The sequence below is a fragment of the Sus scrofa genome, chromosome 9, assembly GCF_000003025.6.
Source record: "Sus scrofa isolate TJ Tabasco breed Duroc chromosome 9, Sscrofa11.1, whole genome shotgun sequence".
NCBI lineage: Eukaryota > Metazoa > Chordata > Mammalia > Artiodactyla > Suidae > Sus > Sus scrofa.
The window spans coordinates 35,702,377-35,720,687 of record NC_010451.4 but is presented as its reverse complement, the minus strand read 5'-3'; the positions used below and the strand labels follow the sequence as shown (position 1 = coordinate 35,720,687).

Below are 18,311 nucleotides of genomic sequence, written 5' to 3'. Positions count from 1 at the left end.
GAAATTCTTATTAAATATATGCTTAATATATATTAAGAGAGTAAAACTAAGTCTTGAGCTAGAGCGATTTACTGCTTTAACCAGTGATTAGAAGGGTGGGATGAGTTACGTTTATCAATGTTTGTAAATAAAAAGAGGCAGAGTTTGACAGAGTCATAGTGCAGTGGCAAGAGTCTAGGTTTTGATAAGAAATAACTAGGTGAATTCGAAATCTGCTACTAATAGTTTTTTTGGAATGTGCAGTACGTTTTTCAGTTATGAAACAAAAAACAGAACAAAATTGAATAACAAAGTAATGACTATTTTCCATGGTATTGTGAGGATAAAATTTCATATATTTGAGAACCCTTTGAAAAATATTCTAGATACTGTCTAGGAATAGTGAAGACCACAAGAGGCATAATAGACTGTTACTGCCCCAAAGGAGTTTATGGACATGAAACAGTAACTACAGATATAATTATGTTAAGTCCTTGATGAGAACTGCACAATCAAATATTATGGGGGTTACAAGGGAGAAAGAGATAATATTTACTGGAGGAGTAAGAAAAGCCTCCATTAGAGAAAGTGAAATTTAAGATAAAAGCTTGGAAGATGGTTAGATTTGGGCAGGTGGAGATGAAGGTGGAGGTCAGCTGAGGTGGAGGAGGCAAGAACATCGGGAAGGATAAGGAGTGTAAAAATTTAGGGCAGTTCAACTTGGCTGGCCAGAAAGGTAGCAGAGGGACATGTAAATGGAAAGACTTTTTAGGTCTTTAGTATGGAAGACCTTTATTCTGAAAGTTTTTTTTGTTTGTTTTTGTTTTGTTTTTAAGGCAGGGGAATGACAAGATCAAAAATTGTGCTTTAAATCTTGGTTGAAACATGTGACCTCAAATTAATCCTGGCAGTAGATCATTTGCAGACATGGTAGAAAGCTTGAGTTGCCTAACAAGCACGTTCACAGCTGCAGTCAAGCAAGGCAATGCTCTGCCTTTTTGCTTCAGCTATTGTAAACAAATATCCTTTTTGTGGTCTATTTAGTGCCAGGTTTTTCCACCGTTTTGTGTTTTTTGCTGATGATTTCATTGCTTAAAATGGTCTCAAAGTGTGGTGCTAAAGTGCTGTGTAGTGTTTCTCAGTGCAAAAAGGCTGTGATGTGCCTTATGGAGAAAATACATGTTAGTTAGATTAGTTTCATTCAGGCATGAGTTATAGTGCTATTGGCATGTCAATGTCAATGTCAATGTCAATGAATCAACAACATCTTAAGATGTCTTTAAACAGAAACACACACAAAACAATGTGTTATATGTTACTGATTGACAAAAATGTTGTGACCTAACCTTGTAATTTCCCCTAGGAGTATGGGTCCAGTATTCATTCATGGCAACTATAAAGCTGTATAAAGACTATAATGCCATGAATAATGAGAAATGACTGCATATATTTATTAAATGCCTGCTGAGTGCTGAATACCATGCTAAGAGAGCTGTGAAAGATGAGAAAATTATATGTATTTATATATAAAACAAAGTGCCCAAAGCCATGATATAGCTAAGTCTAGTTGGAAATTATCAACTAGTAAAGTGTGTGAGAGGCTAAAGAAAAGATAAGGAAGGACCAATGTGTCCAGACAGGAGGACCACAGTGGACACATATTATTACAAATTGTCACTGAAATGAAAAACAGTCACAAGGAGCTATAAAACACTACCCAGAAATTCGAATAATTCTAGCTACCAAAACTTTTAAGGGTAACAAGAACTTAAAGAGATGGTTTACAGTAAAAATGCTGATACATAATGGCTAACAAAAGATGTGAGGAAGGAATATGACAGTTTATAATGAGGAGGAGAAGGGCAAGGGAGTTTCTGCATACACTGATGTATGATGTATGACAGAATGAGGGGAGCAGGCTGTATAGCAAACTGTCCAGATTAGAACTGAGTTCAGAAGAAGCTTCAGATTTTTCTCTTGGTGTATTCATACTTGATATAAATGAGCTTTGGGGACTGTTCTCTGAACAAGCTTGAAGGCAAAAGGCGGACTAAATGACTTCTTAAGGTTCTTTTAATCCTGAAGGTAGTTTGCATCTTGAAAATTTTTTGACTTTTTAATAAGCTTTCATATGTATTATCTAAGCATGAGAAGTGGTATAACATAGTGGACAATGCACTTGTCTAACACTCAGGGAGCCCATGATTTGGTCCTTGACACAAACCTGGTCCTTGAATCAGGGACAGCCAACTAACATACCATTAACTATCTTGCATATATTAATCTGCAAAATCAGAAGGCTGGATTATGGTCCTTGACACATTAGTGGATATTTTGTTTTGAAATTCCATGATTCTACAGAGTAGTGAAAGTGGTATTACTAACCAAATTCCTATATTACAGAGAAGAAACTGACATAGCTTGTACAGAAAGTTTTATAATTAGGAAAAGGAAGAACTGAGATTCTCTACCCTTAGATAATAATTTTCTAGGCTTGAATTTCAAAGTGATACTTGAAAACTTTTTACAAGAATACATTGTTAGTGAGATATTGGTAAAATTTGTTTAAAATGATGATGCTTCATTATGTAGGAGCTCAAAACCACTAAGCTGGAGCTGAAGAGACATTATGCCATTATTTACATGATATCTAAGGAAGTCATCTATCTTTTCAGGTGGGAAAAAAAACGTGCTCATGACCAGAAATTTACCAGCTTCCTTTGCAGATACCAAGAACATACTACTGCAATGTCTGTCAGAGAAGATTAAACAATATGACCTTTTATTGAAAATTTGAAAGAGAAATTTTGCAGAAGCTTGTACATTTTACCTTTTTACCAATTTACCAATTTCTCTACTCATGGTAAATAACCTTCTAAATATAGTTTTTTTTCTGGGTGGAATAGTTACCATTAGTTGTTCACAATTTGATGTTTTTAGTTAATAAAATTTCTTTAAAAAGCATACAATTTCTTCATAGAAGTTGACTGGCAAAGTAATAATCGTAAACTACTTGAGCTAATGTCTATAGAAATTTAGAAATTATTAAGGGATGTGTACTGCAGGGATAGAGACAAAATGTTTCTGCCCCATGTCACTCTATGCCTGACAAACTATTATTAGAAGAATTGCATAAGTAACTTTCTACCTTAAACTGAAAAACATACTAAAAAAAATATATGAAAAAAACCAAATACCTTTGGAGGTGTTTCAGATCCTGGATATTCTCTCTGATCTAGTTTCTTCCAGCGATCCATTAGTTTGGTTACCATAGGTGTATTAAAATCTACCAACTGGAATCCTGTAACATTGGCTCCCCCATGTATAAATCTCTCAAGAGAAATATCCTTGAATCCCTATAAAAATCAATATCACAGTTTATTAAGTTTAGTTCATTATTATACATTTTGATTCTTCAGTGGTAAAAAATTAATAACCAGTAAGATTTATAATACAGTGATGGCTAGAAACAGGTGGAAGATCCAATTACATCAATTTAGCTGTTAAATTATGCCATTCAAAATCTAAATGACACCACATGAACAAAAGAAAGGACAAAAACCACATGATCATCTCAACTGTTGGAAAAAAAGCTCTGATAAAATTCAACATCCATTCATGCTAAAAATTCTCACCAAAGTGGATACAAAGGGAATATATCTCAACATAATATTTACAACAAACCCATAGCCAACATAATATTCAATGATGAAAAGCTGAAAGCCTTCCCACTAATCTGGACCAAGACAAGGATGTCCACCCTCACCATTTCTATTCGACATAGTATTGAAAGTCCTAGTTACAAAAATCAGACAAGAAAAAGAAATAAAATTTATCCAAATTGGAAAGGAAGAGGTAAAACTGTCCTTATGTGCAGATGACATGATATTATATATAGAAAACCCTAAAGGCTCCACACAAAAACTGCTAGAACTGATAAATTCAGCAAGGTAGCAGGACACAAGATTAATATACAGAAATCCTTTGCATTTCTTTACACTAACAATAAATATCAGAAAAGAGTTAGAAAATCCCCTTTAAAATTGCACCAAAAAATCCCTAGGAATAAATTTCAACAAGGAGGTGAAAGACCTATACTGTGGAAACTATAAAACATTGATAAAGGAAATTGAATATGATTCAAAGAAAAGGATGATGGAAGATAATATAAGAAAAGTAATGTATATATATATGTATATATGTATGACTAGGTCACTTTACTGGTACAGTAGAAATTGGCGCAACATTGTAAATCAACTATGCTCTAATAAAAATTAAAAAGCAGAATGATATCCTGTGCTCTTAGGTCAAAAGAATCAGTATTGCTAAAATGATCATACTACCCAAAGCAATCTACAATCAATTTAATGCAATCCCAATTAATTTTTCATATAACTAGAACAATTAATCCTAAAATTTACATGAAATCACAAAAGACTCAGAATTGCTGACAATCTGAAAACCAACTAGACTTGGTGCTAGTCATGCCTACTATGTATGTATGTATATATATGTGTGTCTTTTTTTTTTTGTATATACATACATATGTGTGTATATGTATGTCTTTTTTCTTTCTTGCATTGTTTCTGTCTTCTGCTACTGTGGAAGATTGGATGATTTTCAGTAGTGATATGTTTTGATCACTTTATACTACAGGTTGATTACTTTCTACTATAGGGATATGTTTTTATGTTTCTACTATAGGTTTTTTCTTTGTGATTACCATGAGGCTTATATCTTATTCAATCCATTTTAAGCTAATAACTAAACTATGAACATATGCAAAAGCTCTACAATTTTATACATACCCTCCCACTTCTTATTTTTTTGATGTCACAATTTATATGTTTTATATTGTGTATCCATTAGGAAATTATTATAGTTTTAATTATTTTCAATACTTTTGTCTTCTAACCTTAGAAATGATTTAACGGGGATTTCCCGTCGTGGCGCAGTGGTTAACGAATCCGACTAGGAACCATGAGGTTGCAGGTTCGGTCCCTGCCCTTGCTCAGTGGGTTAACGATCTGGCGTTGCTGTGAGCTATGGTGTAGGTTGCAGACGCGGCTCGGATCCCACGTTGCTGTGGCTGTGGTGTAGGCCGGTGGCTACAGCTCCGATTGGACCCCTAGCCTGGGAACCTCCATATGCTGCAGGAGCGGCCCAAGAAATAGCAAAAAAAAAAAAAAAAAAAAAGAAATGATTTACCCACCACCATTACGATATTGGAGAATTCTGAATTTATCTACATATATTTACATTTACCAATGGGTTTTATACTTTTGTATGTTTTCATGATACTAATTTGTGTTATTTCAGCTTGAAATGTTAACATATCTTGTAAAGCCACTTATGGTGATCAACCTTTTCAGCTTTTTTTTGCTGGAAAACTCCTTACCTCACCTTCAATTCTGAAAGATAACTTTATCAGGTAGAATATTCTTAGTTAGCAGGTTTTTTTTTTTTTTTCTATCAGCTCTTTGAATATATTGTCCCACTCCCTTTTTGCTTGTGAAATTTCTGCTGAAAAGTACACTGATAGTCTTATAGTGGCTGCCTTGTACAGGTCATTTTTCCTTGATGCTTTTAAGATTCTCTTTAATGTTTGACAATTTTAATTTGATAATGTGTGTCAATGTGTCTCTTTAGATTAGCTTGGTATTTTTTGGTCTTTATCTGGGTGTATAATTTTTTTTTCAAAAGGTTAGGAAAGTTTTCAGCCATTATTTTTTGAACATATTTTCTGAAATGTTCTCTCTCTCCTCCATCTGTTTGATGGTGTATCATAAGTCCTTTTAGTTATCTTCATTCTTTCTCATTCTTCAAAAATTTTTCTTATAGTTGCTTTACAATGTTCTGTCAATTTCTGCTATACAGCAATGTGACCCAGTTATACATATATACATTCTTTTTCACCATCATGTTCCATAACAAGTGATTGGATATAGTTCCTCAGGCTCCAGGGAGGATCACAACCATGTCCTAGATGCATGAAGCCAGACCCTTTGAAGATGAACTCTCAGGCAGCAGGTCGCAAAGTCAATCCCCTTCCAGAGAAAGACTGGGAGATGAATGTTTTTGCCTGTTCCTTTTGTGCTGAGGCTATAGGGATAGGTGCAATGAGTGCTTATATGACTACTGAGAATGGTTTCTTTGTTTTCTACAGGCATGTGAGTCTTGTGGATGCATGCCCATCGGCTTTCAGACTTAAGTGTGTTTTGGGGTTGTCTCTTGATGGCAGCTTTAAAAACTCACACCCATTTCCATGTGGTTGTTTTCTCAGTTGCCAGATGTGTAGGAGTCATTCAGCTAGTTCCTGGATTTCTCTCAGTGGAACTGCTCTGTATGTGTGTCTCTAGGAGGAAGGAAGTTCAAGAGCTTCCTGTCTCCATCTTAATCCCTCCAACTAAATCAGTCTTTTCTACTTCATATGTTGTTACTTAGTCATTATATAGATAACTTGAATATGTTGCCCTCTACTAAGGCTGTTCAATACAGGCTATTACACCTATTAGGGTGTTATAACTATTAATTCTTTCTATTTTGTATGGGTTTGCCAATGTCAGAAATTCCATTCTGGCATGATAGCATACATTCTATAACATACTGGATCTTTTTTTTTTTTTTTTTTTCCTGAATTTTACTATTCGGAAAGAATATATGTTAGTAAAACCTACCATTTGCTGGAGTCTCCTTGTATAGTGTCATTGTGACATTATATGTCACATAAGTAAACATCTCTCTCTTATAGTGATTAATAACACAATTCACTTCAAGATTTATATTTTTTATAAAATATATGAAAACATCTAGGCTATAGGCCTTTTACTTAAAGCAATGGAAAAAACAAGTCAAAATTTCTCAGTATTTTCTTTTTTTTTTTTTTTGTCTTTTGTCTTTTTGTCTTTTTTTTTGTTTTGTTGTTGTTGTTGTTGTTGTTGTTGTTGCTATTTCTTGGGCCGCTCCCTCGGCATATGGAGGTTCCCAGGCTAGGGGTCGAATCGGAGCTGTAGCCACCGGCCTATGCCAGAGGCACAGCAACGCAGGATCCGAGCCGCGTCTGCAACCTACACCACAGCTCACGGCAACGCCAGATCGTTAACCCACTGAGCAAGGGCAGGGACCGAACCCGCAACCTCATGGTTCCTAGTCGGATTCGTTAACCACTCTGCCACGACGGGAACTCCAGTATTTTCACGATAATATTAAATAACACAATTATACTTTGTTCAAGAAATGTAATACAATAAGACTATTTTTGCATTTTAATATTTTTTTGTATTTTAATATTTTGACTTCATAGTGAAATATAAATCATTTTAAAGACTGAAAACTCCCGTCTCAAAGTGTGATGGCTCACTTGCCACATGACAAGAGTGGATGGATAAATATGAATTTCTTTTGCAGAGATTCAGATTGCCTTTGTTTTTTTTCCTGCTTTGAGCACAAGATCCTCACCAAAAATATATGTGGTAGGAAAAGAGAAAAAGAGGATTACATTCTTAAATTCTCTAGGATTAAACCACTTTTGTGATCAAGCCCTTAGGGAAGATAATATTCTAATAAAGCAAGAATGTCTTTTTGCATAGCTAGTTTTCCCCTACACTTGCAAAGTTAACAAAAAATATCTGAGCCTTGCCAAGAACCCTAAAAAGACTTGCCTTATATTTTTAAGAATTTTACACCAATGCCTGTATCTTATTTAATAACCATGTATGTATATGTGGAAAGTTGACATAATTTGAGAGATCTGAATTACTCCCATTCAAAAGACTTCTATATACACCCACTTTGATCTTGTTTTTCATAAAATTAAAAAACATGGGTCATCATTTTTAATCATTCTTGTAAAATCCCTAAGTATTAACAGCTTTTATTCATAGATTATCACTTAGAGAAAAAGCCATTATTCTTCAATTTTTAAAGAGTTTAATTTTTTTTCTACTGTATAGCATGGTGACCCACTTATACATACATGTATACATTCTTTTTTCTCACATTATCATGTTCCATCATAAGTGACTAGACATAGTTCCCAGTGCAGAAAGAGTTTAATTTTTAATCTTTAATTTTAAATATATATATATATATATATTTATTTTTTTTTTTTGTCTTTTTGCCTTTTCTAGGGCTGCCCCTGTGGCACATGGAGATTCCCAGGCTAGGGGTCTAATCGGAGCTGTAGCCGCCAACCTACACCACAGCCACAGCAACGCAGGACCCGAGCTGCATCTGCAACCTACACCACAGTTCACAGCAATGCCCGATCCTTAACCCACTGAGCAAGGCCAGGGATTGAAACCAAAACCTCATGGTTCCTAGTCGGATTCGTTAACCACTGAGCCACAACAGGAACTCCTTTAATTTTAAAATTTTTAATTAATTTGCCTAATAATATCATAGTAAAAGAAATAGAATTAGTTTTGAAGGTCACTTTGGAAGATATCAAGCTAATCTGCATCGAAATATACTGAGTTAGAAATATAAAGATCATTGCAATTAATGAAATATAATTGTTTTTAAGGCAGGACAAGATAAATTTAACATAAAAATTTCTCTGCCATTTGCACCAGTACCTCCTCCCCTTTAGTGTGCATTATGAACTGCACTATACATTACTACATTAACTACATCCTCTTAGAAGACACAGGAGTGCGGAACCACAACAACGGAATAAAGCAATTTCTTCCTGGCATCAGCAAGGTAACTCCTTAGAAGATTACATTCCTTTCTCAATCCTGTAAAGGGTCACAATGACCCATTACTTGCTTTGTTGGGCCATGTAAACTGTCAATATGTTTCTTTGATGTATGACCCTTTATCTCAAAACCTTATGCTTTTACCTTTAACTTGTGCAGAAAAACTTGTGTTTCGAACTCTACTGGGCAGAGGAGTCCTCAGAGGTTTCTAATATACCGCTTCTCCTCCATTACAACCCTCAGGTAAGCTTAAATAAAATTTTCCACGTTTTCCATAGATTGACCATTGAGAACTTTTTTGTTGGCACATAAAAATATTATCCTATGTTGTTATAAAAATCTTAGTAACATAGTCTAATAATTTATTAGAGCATTATTTTAAGGCACAGTTTATTTGAATTTCTGGGCAATTCTTACGAAAAATAGAAAATAAAGAATTCTTACCAAGTTGGCAATGATATAATGGTAGCCTTTAACATGCTTTCCAACACTCACAATCTGTGAAGATATAAGGAAATATGAGACAATGAATTTAATGAACAATTATACTTTTAAAAAACCAGAATTTTAACTATTCTAGCATAAGCCCATGTGGAAAGAGGACAAGAAAATGATAGTTTTCTTTGTAAAAGTGTTGATCCTAATTTAAAGAAGTTTATAAGCCATATTAAAAATTAAGTGCTTGAAGTAAACAAAACAAAACCCTAATTTCAATCACACTGTATGAATCACCAATCATTTCACTCTACTTTGTTCAGAAAATTACTATGTTATAATCCCCTTAAAGAGAATGAGAATGTTATGAAACAAACCAATAGTTTACATAAATTTCTACAAAGGAATAACATAAGAAACAAAATTATTTTGGTTCAAAGGATTTAGATGTACTTCATTTATGGATAATTTATAGAAATTCATGATGGACTGTTAGGTGTCTTCAACTGATGAAGATGACTTTCTATGAGTAGATTGGATTGTCCTCCTGAAAAGTAAGTAAGCTTTTTCTAAGGCACAATCTCTGTTTTTAGATATCTCTATACTATGGAATACTTAGTTACTTCTCACCTGTATATGGATATAGCAATATTTTACTATAATAAACATCAAGAGACTTTTCTCTCTGCTAGATTCATTTTTTTTCCTATGAAAGATTTTAGGAATGTTTAGGAAATTAGATACTCAGAAATTTTAAGAAAAATTAATAGGGTTTTTAAAAGAGTACAATTTTATTTCTCTTTTAGAAATTGAAACTTTTATTTTATGAAACTGAAAATTTCTTTAATGAAAGAAAATCTGATGATAGTTACTAATGAGCAGATTCATAGCCTCTATAATGTCCTCAAAGGTAACATGAGAAAATAAGATTTTCATGTACTTCCATCGTTAAAGAAAAAATTGAATTGTTTTTAGTATTTTACTATCTTCTAAAAATAATTCTTTGTAAATTAGTAACTTGTGTATGAAACATAGGAAAACCCTTTTATTTTAAATCCAGAACATATGAATTATGCTGGAAAACTGTTTTGCATACATGGCTATTGGGAAAAAGGAATCTCTACTCATCTCATCTTTTCTTTTTGATTACATCTAAGGCCTTCTCTTTGTTAAAGACTTATAGGTTCATTACAGTGAGTTTGGACTTTTAGTTTTTATTTTTGTTTAATTTGTTGAGGATATTTTATGCTTCCTGACTATGAGTATTGCACTTCAACAATTCTGGGAAGTTCTCAGCCAATATCCTGTAAAATATCCTTCCAAGGATATTTTGTGTTTCCTTCTAACAGATACTACAATGTTGGTGTCACTAGCCTTAGGGCCACTTTTATGATAATTTCTCATCTATATTCCCAGATCACAGGGTGTGGTTTAAATTCAAACTACAATCTGCCTAAAGAAGGGTGTGATCAAAGATTCTCACAGAAGATATCTTTCTCCCCACACTGAGTTCAGGCCAAGACAAAAAAACATTTATAAGACACTTGGTTGACTCCTTGCATAGGTAGTAGATTTTCTCCTACTCTTCTTTTTTATTGAGGTGTTGTCCTTCCATAGTCTGGTTTTATGTGGGATCTAAGGTCTAACTTATTGCCTTGACTTAGCCCAAAGTTCCCATTCTTTTTTTTTTTTGTTTTTTGTTTTTTGTCTTTTTGCCATTTCTTGGGCCGCTCCCTCGGCATATGGAGGTTCCCAGGCTAGGGGTCTAATCAGAGCTGTAGCCGCCAGCCTACGCCAGAGCCACAGCAATGTGGGATCCGAGCCACGTCTGCAACCCACACCACAGCTCACGGCAACGCCGGATCCTTAACCCACTGAGCAAGGCCCGCAACCTCATGGTTCCTATTCGGATTCGTTAACCCTGCGCCACGCCACGACGGGAACTCCAAGTTCCCATTCTTGAGTGAGCATTAAATCCCATCAGGTTACCCAATCTGACAATTTCTTCCAGCAAGTCATCATTCATTTTTGGCCCTGAAGAGTTCCTTTACTTTCTTGGAAGCTCAACTATGAATTTATAATGTTCTACATAGCATTTCGACTTGTTTTCTATTGCCAGATTTAGGTAGCCCATAATTTATCTAAAACTGAATTTCCTTTGACAATCTCATCATAAAGATGAAGACAAGCAATAAATAGGTAGGCGTATAGAGGAAGTTTGGAACATAAACAGTTTAATTAGTCATGTTATCGGGTAATGCAAACCTGAGTGATTTAGCATGGGCTGAGCAGGCTGGAGCCCTTTTATTCTCTGGGAATCTCAGATACAGCTTGTGCAAAGATAGTTATCAAGGATGACTGGTCCTCATGTAACTATATACTTTATTATTGAGTGTTACTAGAGATTCCCGCTATTTGACCTCAGCAGGGATTGTTGCCACTTGGCAGTCCATTATTTATCTCTTGCTGGTTCACTATAACTTTTCTCTGGTGTGGCTATTTAAATCTTCTACGTACTCTCTTTAAGCCCCCATACTTCTTCTGCTTCTTCTTTCTCAATATTCTCAGCTTGCAATTTTTGCGTGGCCATAGTCAATAACCTCTGATTTATTTTAAATTCATTTTAAAGTGTAAACGTTTGTAAATGTTAAAAAGATGTGGAACCAGTGGAAATTCTGAACTAGAATCTCCATGAAGAAATCACTCTCGGTTTTAGATTGCCTAACAAAGAATTATAATAAATTAAAGCTTAATTAATACATATTCAAGAGGTGAGGAATTAACAAAACCACAGACAACTGAAAATGACATAAATCCTGGCAGAAAGTGCCCTGCAGAGCTTGATATGTATCAATATTCTGGAAACTCAGAGCCTCAAGGAGCAGTGAACTGAAGACTCATTTACTTGGCTAGTATTGCTAGAGAGAATACCATTCTTGGCTGGGAAAAACAAATGTGCTAGACAAACTGTTACAAAGGCTTCATTGCCTTTGAACACCCACTTCCCTGACTGAGTATGGCTATAGTGTAAGGCCAGATCATGGTCCCTCTGCCAGGTATCCACCACTAGATGGTGAAATGAATAATCTCTAAAATGAGGCTTATGTTTATGAATATGGTAAACCCCAGATGTGATCACAGCAGTTGTTTTATTAACAAATTATGGCATAATTGATGTTTATGAATGTGAGTTCTAAATCTTTATTCATTTATTAAAATTAGAGAAAAATGGATCCAGGATACTTTATCTTCTTGATCCCAGTTTTATTTCTTTTTCTTTTCTTTTCTTTTTTCTTCTTCCCATGGCTGCGCCTGCGGCATACAGAAGTTCCTGGGCTAAGGGCTGAACTGGAGCTGCAGCTGCCAGCCTATACCACAGCCACAGCAATACCAGATCCAACCCGCATCTATAACTAACATCATGATCCTTAACCTACCGAGAAAGGCCAGGAATCGAACTCACATCCTCAAAGACACTATGTCATGGGAGTTCTCATCATGGCTCAGCAGTAATGAACCCAACTTGTATCTGTGAGGCTGCAGGTTCAATCCCTGGCCTCGTTCAGTGCACTGAGGATCCGGTGTTGCCATGAGCTGTGGTGTAGTTGCAGACATGGCTCAGATCCTGCGTTGCTGTGGCTGTGGCTGTGGCATAGGCCCACAGCTACGGCTTTGATTTGTCTTCTAGCCTTGGAACTTCCATATGCCATGGGTGTGGCCCTAAAAAGAGAAAAAGAAAGAAAGAAAAAGACATTATATCAGGTTCTTAACCTGCTGAACCACAACAGGAACTCCTTGATACCGCTTTCAAATAAATTTAATTCTATTATTAAAGTTTAGGCTAAGGAGATTCAAGGACTATAAAGTAAATCAGTGCTGCTGTTACAAGGGTGTTTATTATCTCATAGGGGATACGACTCGAACAGAAATGACTGAAATGCAAAGCAGGGTAAAGGGGATGTCATGGGTTTTAAGGAGAAGTGGTGTTATTTGGTTAGGAGAATAAGGTAGTTTTAAAGAGAGAACACTTGAAACTATTTTCTCCCATTCTGTAAGTTGTCTTTTTGTTTTCTTTTTGGTTTCCTTTGCTGTGCAAAGCCTTGTCATTTTTATTAGGTCTCATTGGTTTATTTTTGCTTTTATTTCTGTTGCTTTGGAGACTGACCTGAAAAAACATTTGTAAGGTTGATGTCAGAGAATGTTTTGCCTATGTTCTCTTCCAGGAGTTTGATGGTGTCTTGTTTAAGTCTTTCAGCCATTTCGAGTTCATTTTTGTGCATGGTGTGAGAGTGTGTTCTAGTTTGATTGATTTGCATGCAGCTGTCCAGGTTTCCCAGCAATACCTGCTGAAAAGACTGTATTTTTCCCATTTTATGTTCTTGCCTCCTTTGTCAAAGATTAATTGACCATAGGTGTCTGCGTTTATTTCTGGGTTCTCTATTCTGTCCCATTGGTCTGTATGTCTGTTTTGGTACCAGTACCACACTGTCTTGATGACTGTGGCATTGCAATATTGCCTAAAGTATGGGAGAGTTATTTCTCCTGCTTGGTTTTTATTCCTCAGGATTGCTTTGGAAATTCTGGGTCTTTTGTGGTTCCATATAAATTTTTGGATTGTTTTGTTCAAGTTCTGTGAAAAATGTCATGGGTAATTTGATAGGGATTGCATTGAATTTGTAGATTGCTTTGGGTAGTATGGCCATTTTTACAATATTAATTTCTCCAACCCAGGAGCATGGGCAAAAGACATGAATAGACATTTCTCCAAGGAAGATATACAGATGGCCAACAAGCACATGAAAAGATTCTCAACACCCCTTATTATTAGAGAAATGCAAATCAAAACTACCATGAGATACCACCTCACACCAGTCAGAATGGCCATCATCAATTAGTCCACAAATAACAAATGCTGGAGGGGGTGTGGAGAAAAGGGAACCCTCCTGCACTGTTGGTGGGAATGTAAGCTGGTACAACCACTATGGAGAACAGTATGGAGGTACCTTATAAATCTATACATAGAACTACCATATGACCCAGAAATCCCACTCTTGGGTATATATCCAGACGAAACTTTCCTTGAAAAAGACACATGCACCCACATGTTCACTGCAACACTGTTCACAATAGCCAAGACATGGAAACAACCCAAATGTCCATTGACAGATGATTGGATTAGGAAGATGTGGTGTATATATACACAATGGACTACTACTCAGCCACAAAAAAGAACAAAACAATGCCAGTTGCAGCAACATGGATGGAACTAGAAACTCTTATACTGAGTGAAGTAAGTCAGAAAGAGAAAGACAAATACCATATATCACTTCTATCTGGAATCTAATATATGGTACAAAGGAACCTTTCCACAGAAAAGAAAATCATGGACTTGGAGAACAGACTTGTGGTTGCCAAGGGGGAGGAGAAGGGAGTAGGGTGGATTGGGAGCTTGGGATTAATAGATGCAGACTATTGCCTTTAGAATGGATTAGCAATGAGATCCTGCTGAGGAGCACTGGGAACTATGTCTAGTCACTTATGAAGGAGCATGAAAATATGCAAAAAACAAAAATGCATACATGTATGTGTAACTGGGTCACCATGCTGTACAGTAGAAAAAAATGTATTGGGGAAATAACAATTTAAAAAAATAAAAAATTAAAGAGAGAATAGATACTAAATAAATACTGATTGAATGGATGAATAAAGAAGTTAATGAGGACATAAATGTCACAAATGCTAGTATATTAAGATTAATTTGAGACTCTCAAATGAATGATAATTTTGTCTATAAGCCATAACTGATTTTTAACCCTTTATATATATCAATGATTTATAACATACTCAGATGTCTTTCTAGATAAGAGCTTATATTACCTCAAACTATTATTACAGCTTTTTATGGCACACTCAAGTATGAATGATTTTGGTTTCCCTTTTAATTTTATCTTATAAGTCACCTGGAAATTCTTCTCCCAGGAATTATTGTTACTATGTTCCAGAGAATTCAGTGACTGGAGAAAACAGTGCAATATATTGGTGGTGATAGGGACAGGATGCCTGGCAAATGTTGGAAACATATTATAATGAGGGCAAACACTGTCACTAATCATTTTTTTTCTATAGACATTCCAAATTCCCAAATGTTCCCTGAATGTGGATATTTAAGATGCTTCAAAATATTTTATTATAGGTTAAAACAAAAGCTTTAGAATGATAAGTTTACTTCAGTTCTTTCAAAAGTAAAACATAAGGCAAAGAACTGTTGCAGACAAGATTTAGACCTAAACTACAGTTTTGTAAGATAACAGCAGGCCCTCAGTATGATGCACAGATGGGGAGAGGAAAATAAAGAATCGCCAACCAAAAAGGACTAAGGCTGTTTAGTGTGAGAAACGATTTAGGAAGAAGATGGGGAATGAAATCTCTCTTCATGTATTTTAAGAGAAAGAGGTATATACACATGTGCATTTTTTTCTATACTTGGAAATGCTAGAAATTATAAAATTTCTAATTAGGACAGACTCCTTTTTGGAGGAGAGGGAGTGAAGAGGATTGTCCGTAAAGCATGATTGTCCGCTGCTTCTCAAAGTAGCGATCTCTCTCTCACTGGAAGTTCCTAGCAGAAGCTTACTAACTACAAGCAAAAGATTTTAACGCATCCTTCTTTGGACCCTTGAATTTCGTATAGACTTAAATTCTTAAATTCCTATGTCTGTACTGTTAGTTAATGTAATAGACAATATTGATGCTTCACCTATGCTTTTCCTTTTACTATTTCAGTGCATGCTTGCTCACCTTCTAACTGCCAGCACCTAAATTTCCTTGACTCCTGTCTCTAGGGCCTACTTTGCCCTTGGTGGCAGGGAGACCAGGTCAGAAGTGCCAGGGAATTCTCCTTAGCAGCCCTCATACAATGACTGACAGGAGCTGATGCATAAATACTCCAACTTCTCTGCCCCACAAGTGAGATGATTCTGACACGTTATGTTGTACACTAGCTTCCAATTATTAGTTTACACTAATTTCAAATTATAGTGAGCCCCTGTCACCCACATGATACTTTCTTAGATAAATGCATCTTTTATTGACTCCATTTCTCCACTTCCCATTCCAGTGTGTTCTCATCTCCTAAACCAACTGATTACACATAAAGCCTTAGCTTAAGATCTGTTTTTGGTGAAATTGAGCTAATACTGCCTTCAAACAAAAAACTTACCAATGTGGTAATGAAATTCATAATGTCAAGAACACTTCCTTTTGTTGGCGAATTGTCCCAATTGGATCCATTCTTCTGTATCATCTAATTTACTGATGATTCCTTTTAGTGTGTGTGTTTTTTTTAAATTTCAGTTATTGTATTCTTCATTTTGATTGTTTCCTTTTCGTATTTTGAACTCTTTTAAAATTCTCACTGTGTTCATACATTCTAATCCTGAATTTCTTGAGCATAATTATGATTATTACCTAAAACTAAGTACTGGATTGATTATCTCCACTTTACTAGGTTTTTTTCTGTTATTTTTGTTTTTGTCTTTTTTTTAGGGCTGCACCTGCAGCATATGGAGGTTCCCAGGCTAGGGGTCTAATCGGAGCTGTAGCCTCCAGCCTATGCCAGAGCCACAGAAACGCCAGATCTGAGCCGCATCTGCAACCTACACTACAGCTCACGGCAACCCTGGATGCTTAACCCACTGAGAGAGGCTAGGGATGGAACCTGCAACCTCATGGTTCCTAGTTGGATTCATTTCTGCTGTGCCATGATGGGAACTCTGGATCTTCTCTGGTTTTATCTTTTTCCTTCATTAGGAACACATTGCTTTGTCAGCTCATTTTGCCTAGTTATCTGTTTTTATGTCTATTTTGTGGGGTGGTTACATTTCCCAGTTTTGGAGAAGTGGCCTTTTGTAAAGATGTCTTATTCATCCCAGCAGTACACTTAGCTCTGGCCACCAGAACTATATGTCTAGAGGTTTCCCCTCTGTGGGTTGCATAGGTCCTTCTGTTGTGGGTGGTCTAGTAGGCATGGATGGCAATAAGTCCAGTTGGTTTTCAGGTTGTCAGCCCCTTGTTTAGAGGCTGCCAGCTGCTAGTGGGTGAGGCTTGGTCATAGGGTGGCTGGCTGCAGAACCCTACAGGGCTAGTGCTGGCTCACTGGTGGGTGGATTCAGGTATTGGGGTGAGTGGTTGTGGGGTAAAGTGTCTTGGATCTAGTTTTGGCCTTCTGGTGGGAAGAGCCATCTACTAACATGGGTAGTTATGGGATCTGAGATATTTCAAAGCTGGCACTTGCTCACAGGTGACTGGGGCTGGGTCCCATTGTGGGTGATTGAGGAGCCCAAGGGTGTCTCAAAGCTGGAATTAGCTTGCTGGTTGCCAGGGCTGGGGTTCAAAGGGGCACAGGGCTAGTGCTGGCCTGCTGGCAGATGGAGCCTGGTTCCAGGGTCTCTGGCTTCAGGGACCTGGTGGTCCTGGAGTTGGTGTCCACTTGTTGGTGGACAGGGCCAGTTCCTCCTGACACAACTGGCTATAGCATGCATAGTGTCCCAAAGCTAGTGTTGGCTTGTTATTGAGGGGTCCTGTGGTCACTGGCTCAGGAATCCAGAGGTCCCAGAGTTGGTGCTGGCCCCTTGAAGGGAAGTGCCTGGTACCAGATGGTCCTGGGATTAGAACTGGCTGCTAACACTCAGAGAAGAGTCCTGTGAAGACTTGGGATCTCTGTCTGCAGGGCCCTTAGGTATCCTCGAGTTAATTTCAGCATACTGGTGATCACTGCCAGGGCCCAGGGAGTCTTGGGGCTGATTGATGCCCACTGGTGGGTTAGACTGGTCCCAGGAGTTGTGCTGGCCCACTAATGAGTAGAATTAGGTCCTGGGCTGCAGGGTTCTGGTGTCCCATGGTTAGTACCAGCACACAAGTGGATGGGGCTGGGTCCTGTACTTCCTGGAGAGTGAAGACAAGTCCCAAGGTGGCTTGGAGCTCAGAGAATGCTATGGCAACCCGCCTGCTGATGGATTGCTAGCTGCTTGCCTTGCTAGCTGCTTGGTCTAAAGCATCCCAGTACTGGTGCCAACAAGCTGGCGGGCAGGGCTAGATCCCAGCACTAATAAGCTATAAGGAAGATTCCAAAATGACATTTGTCAGCACCAGTGTCCATGTAGTAGGAGCTATCCCAAATTTCTGCTGCCAGGGTCTATG

At 37.0% G+C, this 18,311-nt stretch overlaps 1 protein-coding gene across 14 annotated transcripts in view; it reads right to left on the bottom strand.

Moving 5' to 3' along the window:
• Positions 1-18,311, bottom strand: part of GRIA4 (glutamate ionotropic receptor AMPA type subunit 4) — a 361,930-nt gene that overhangs the window by 83,302 nt on the left and 260,317 nt on the right. For all 14 annotated transcript variants that reach the window (XR_002335616.1, XM_021062721.1, XM_003129821.5 and 11 more), the window contains 2 exons: positions 9,123-9,176; positions 3,177-3,335 (listed from right to left, as the gene is read on the bottom strand). Coding sequence is in view for 13 of the 14 variants with exons in the window: in XM_021062721.1 (XP_020918380.1) it covers positions 3,177-3,335; positions 9,123-9,176 (213 nt within the window). In the remaining variant the exon portion in view is untranslated. The remainder of the gene's footprint in view (positions 1-3,176; positions 3,336-9,122; positions 9,177-18,311) is intronic.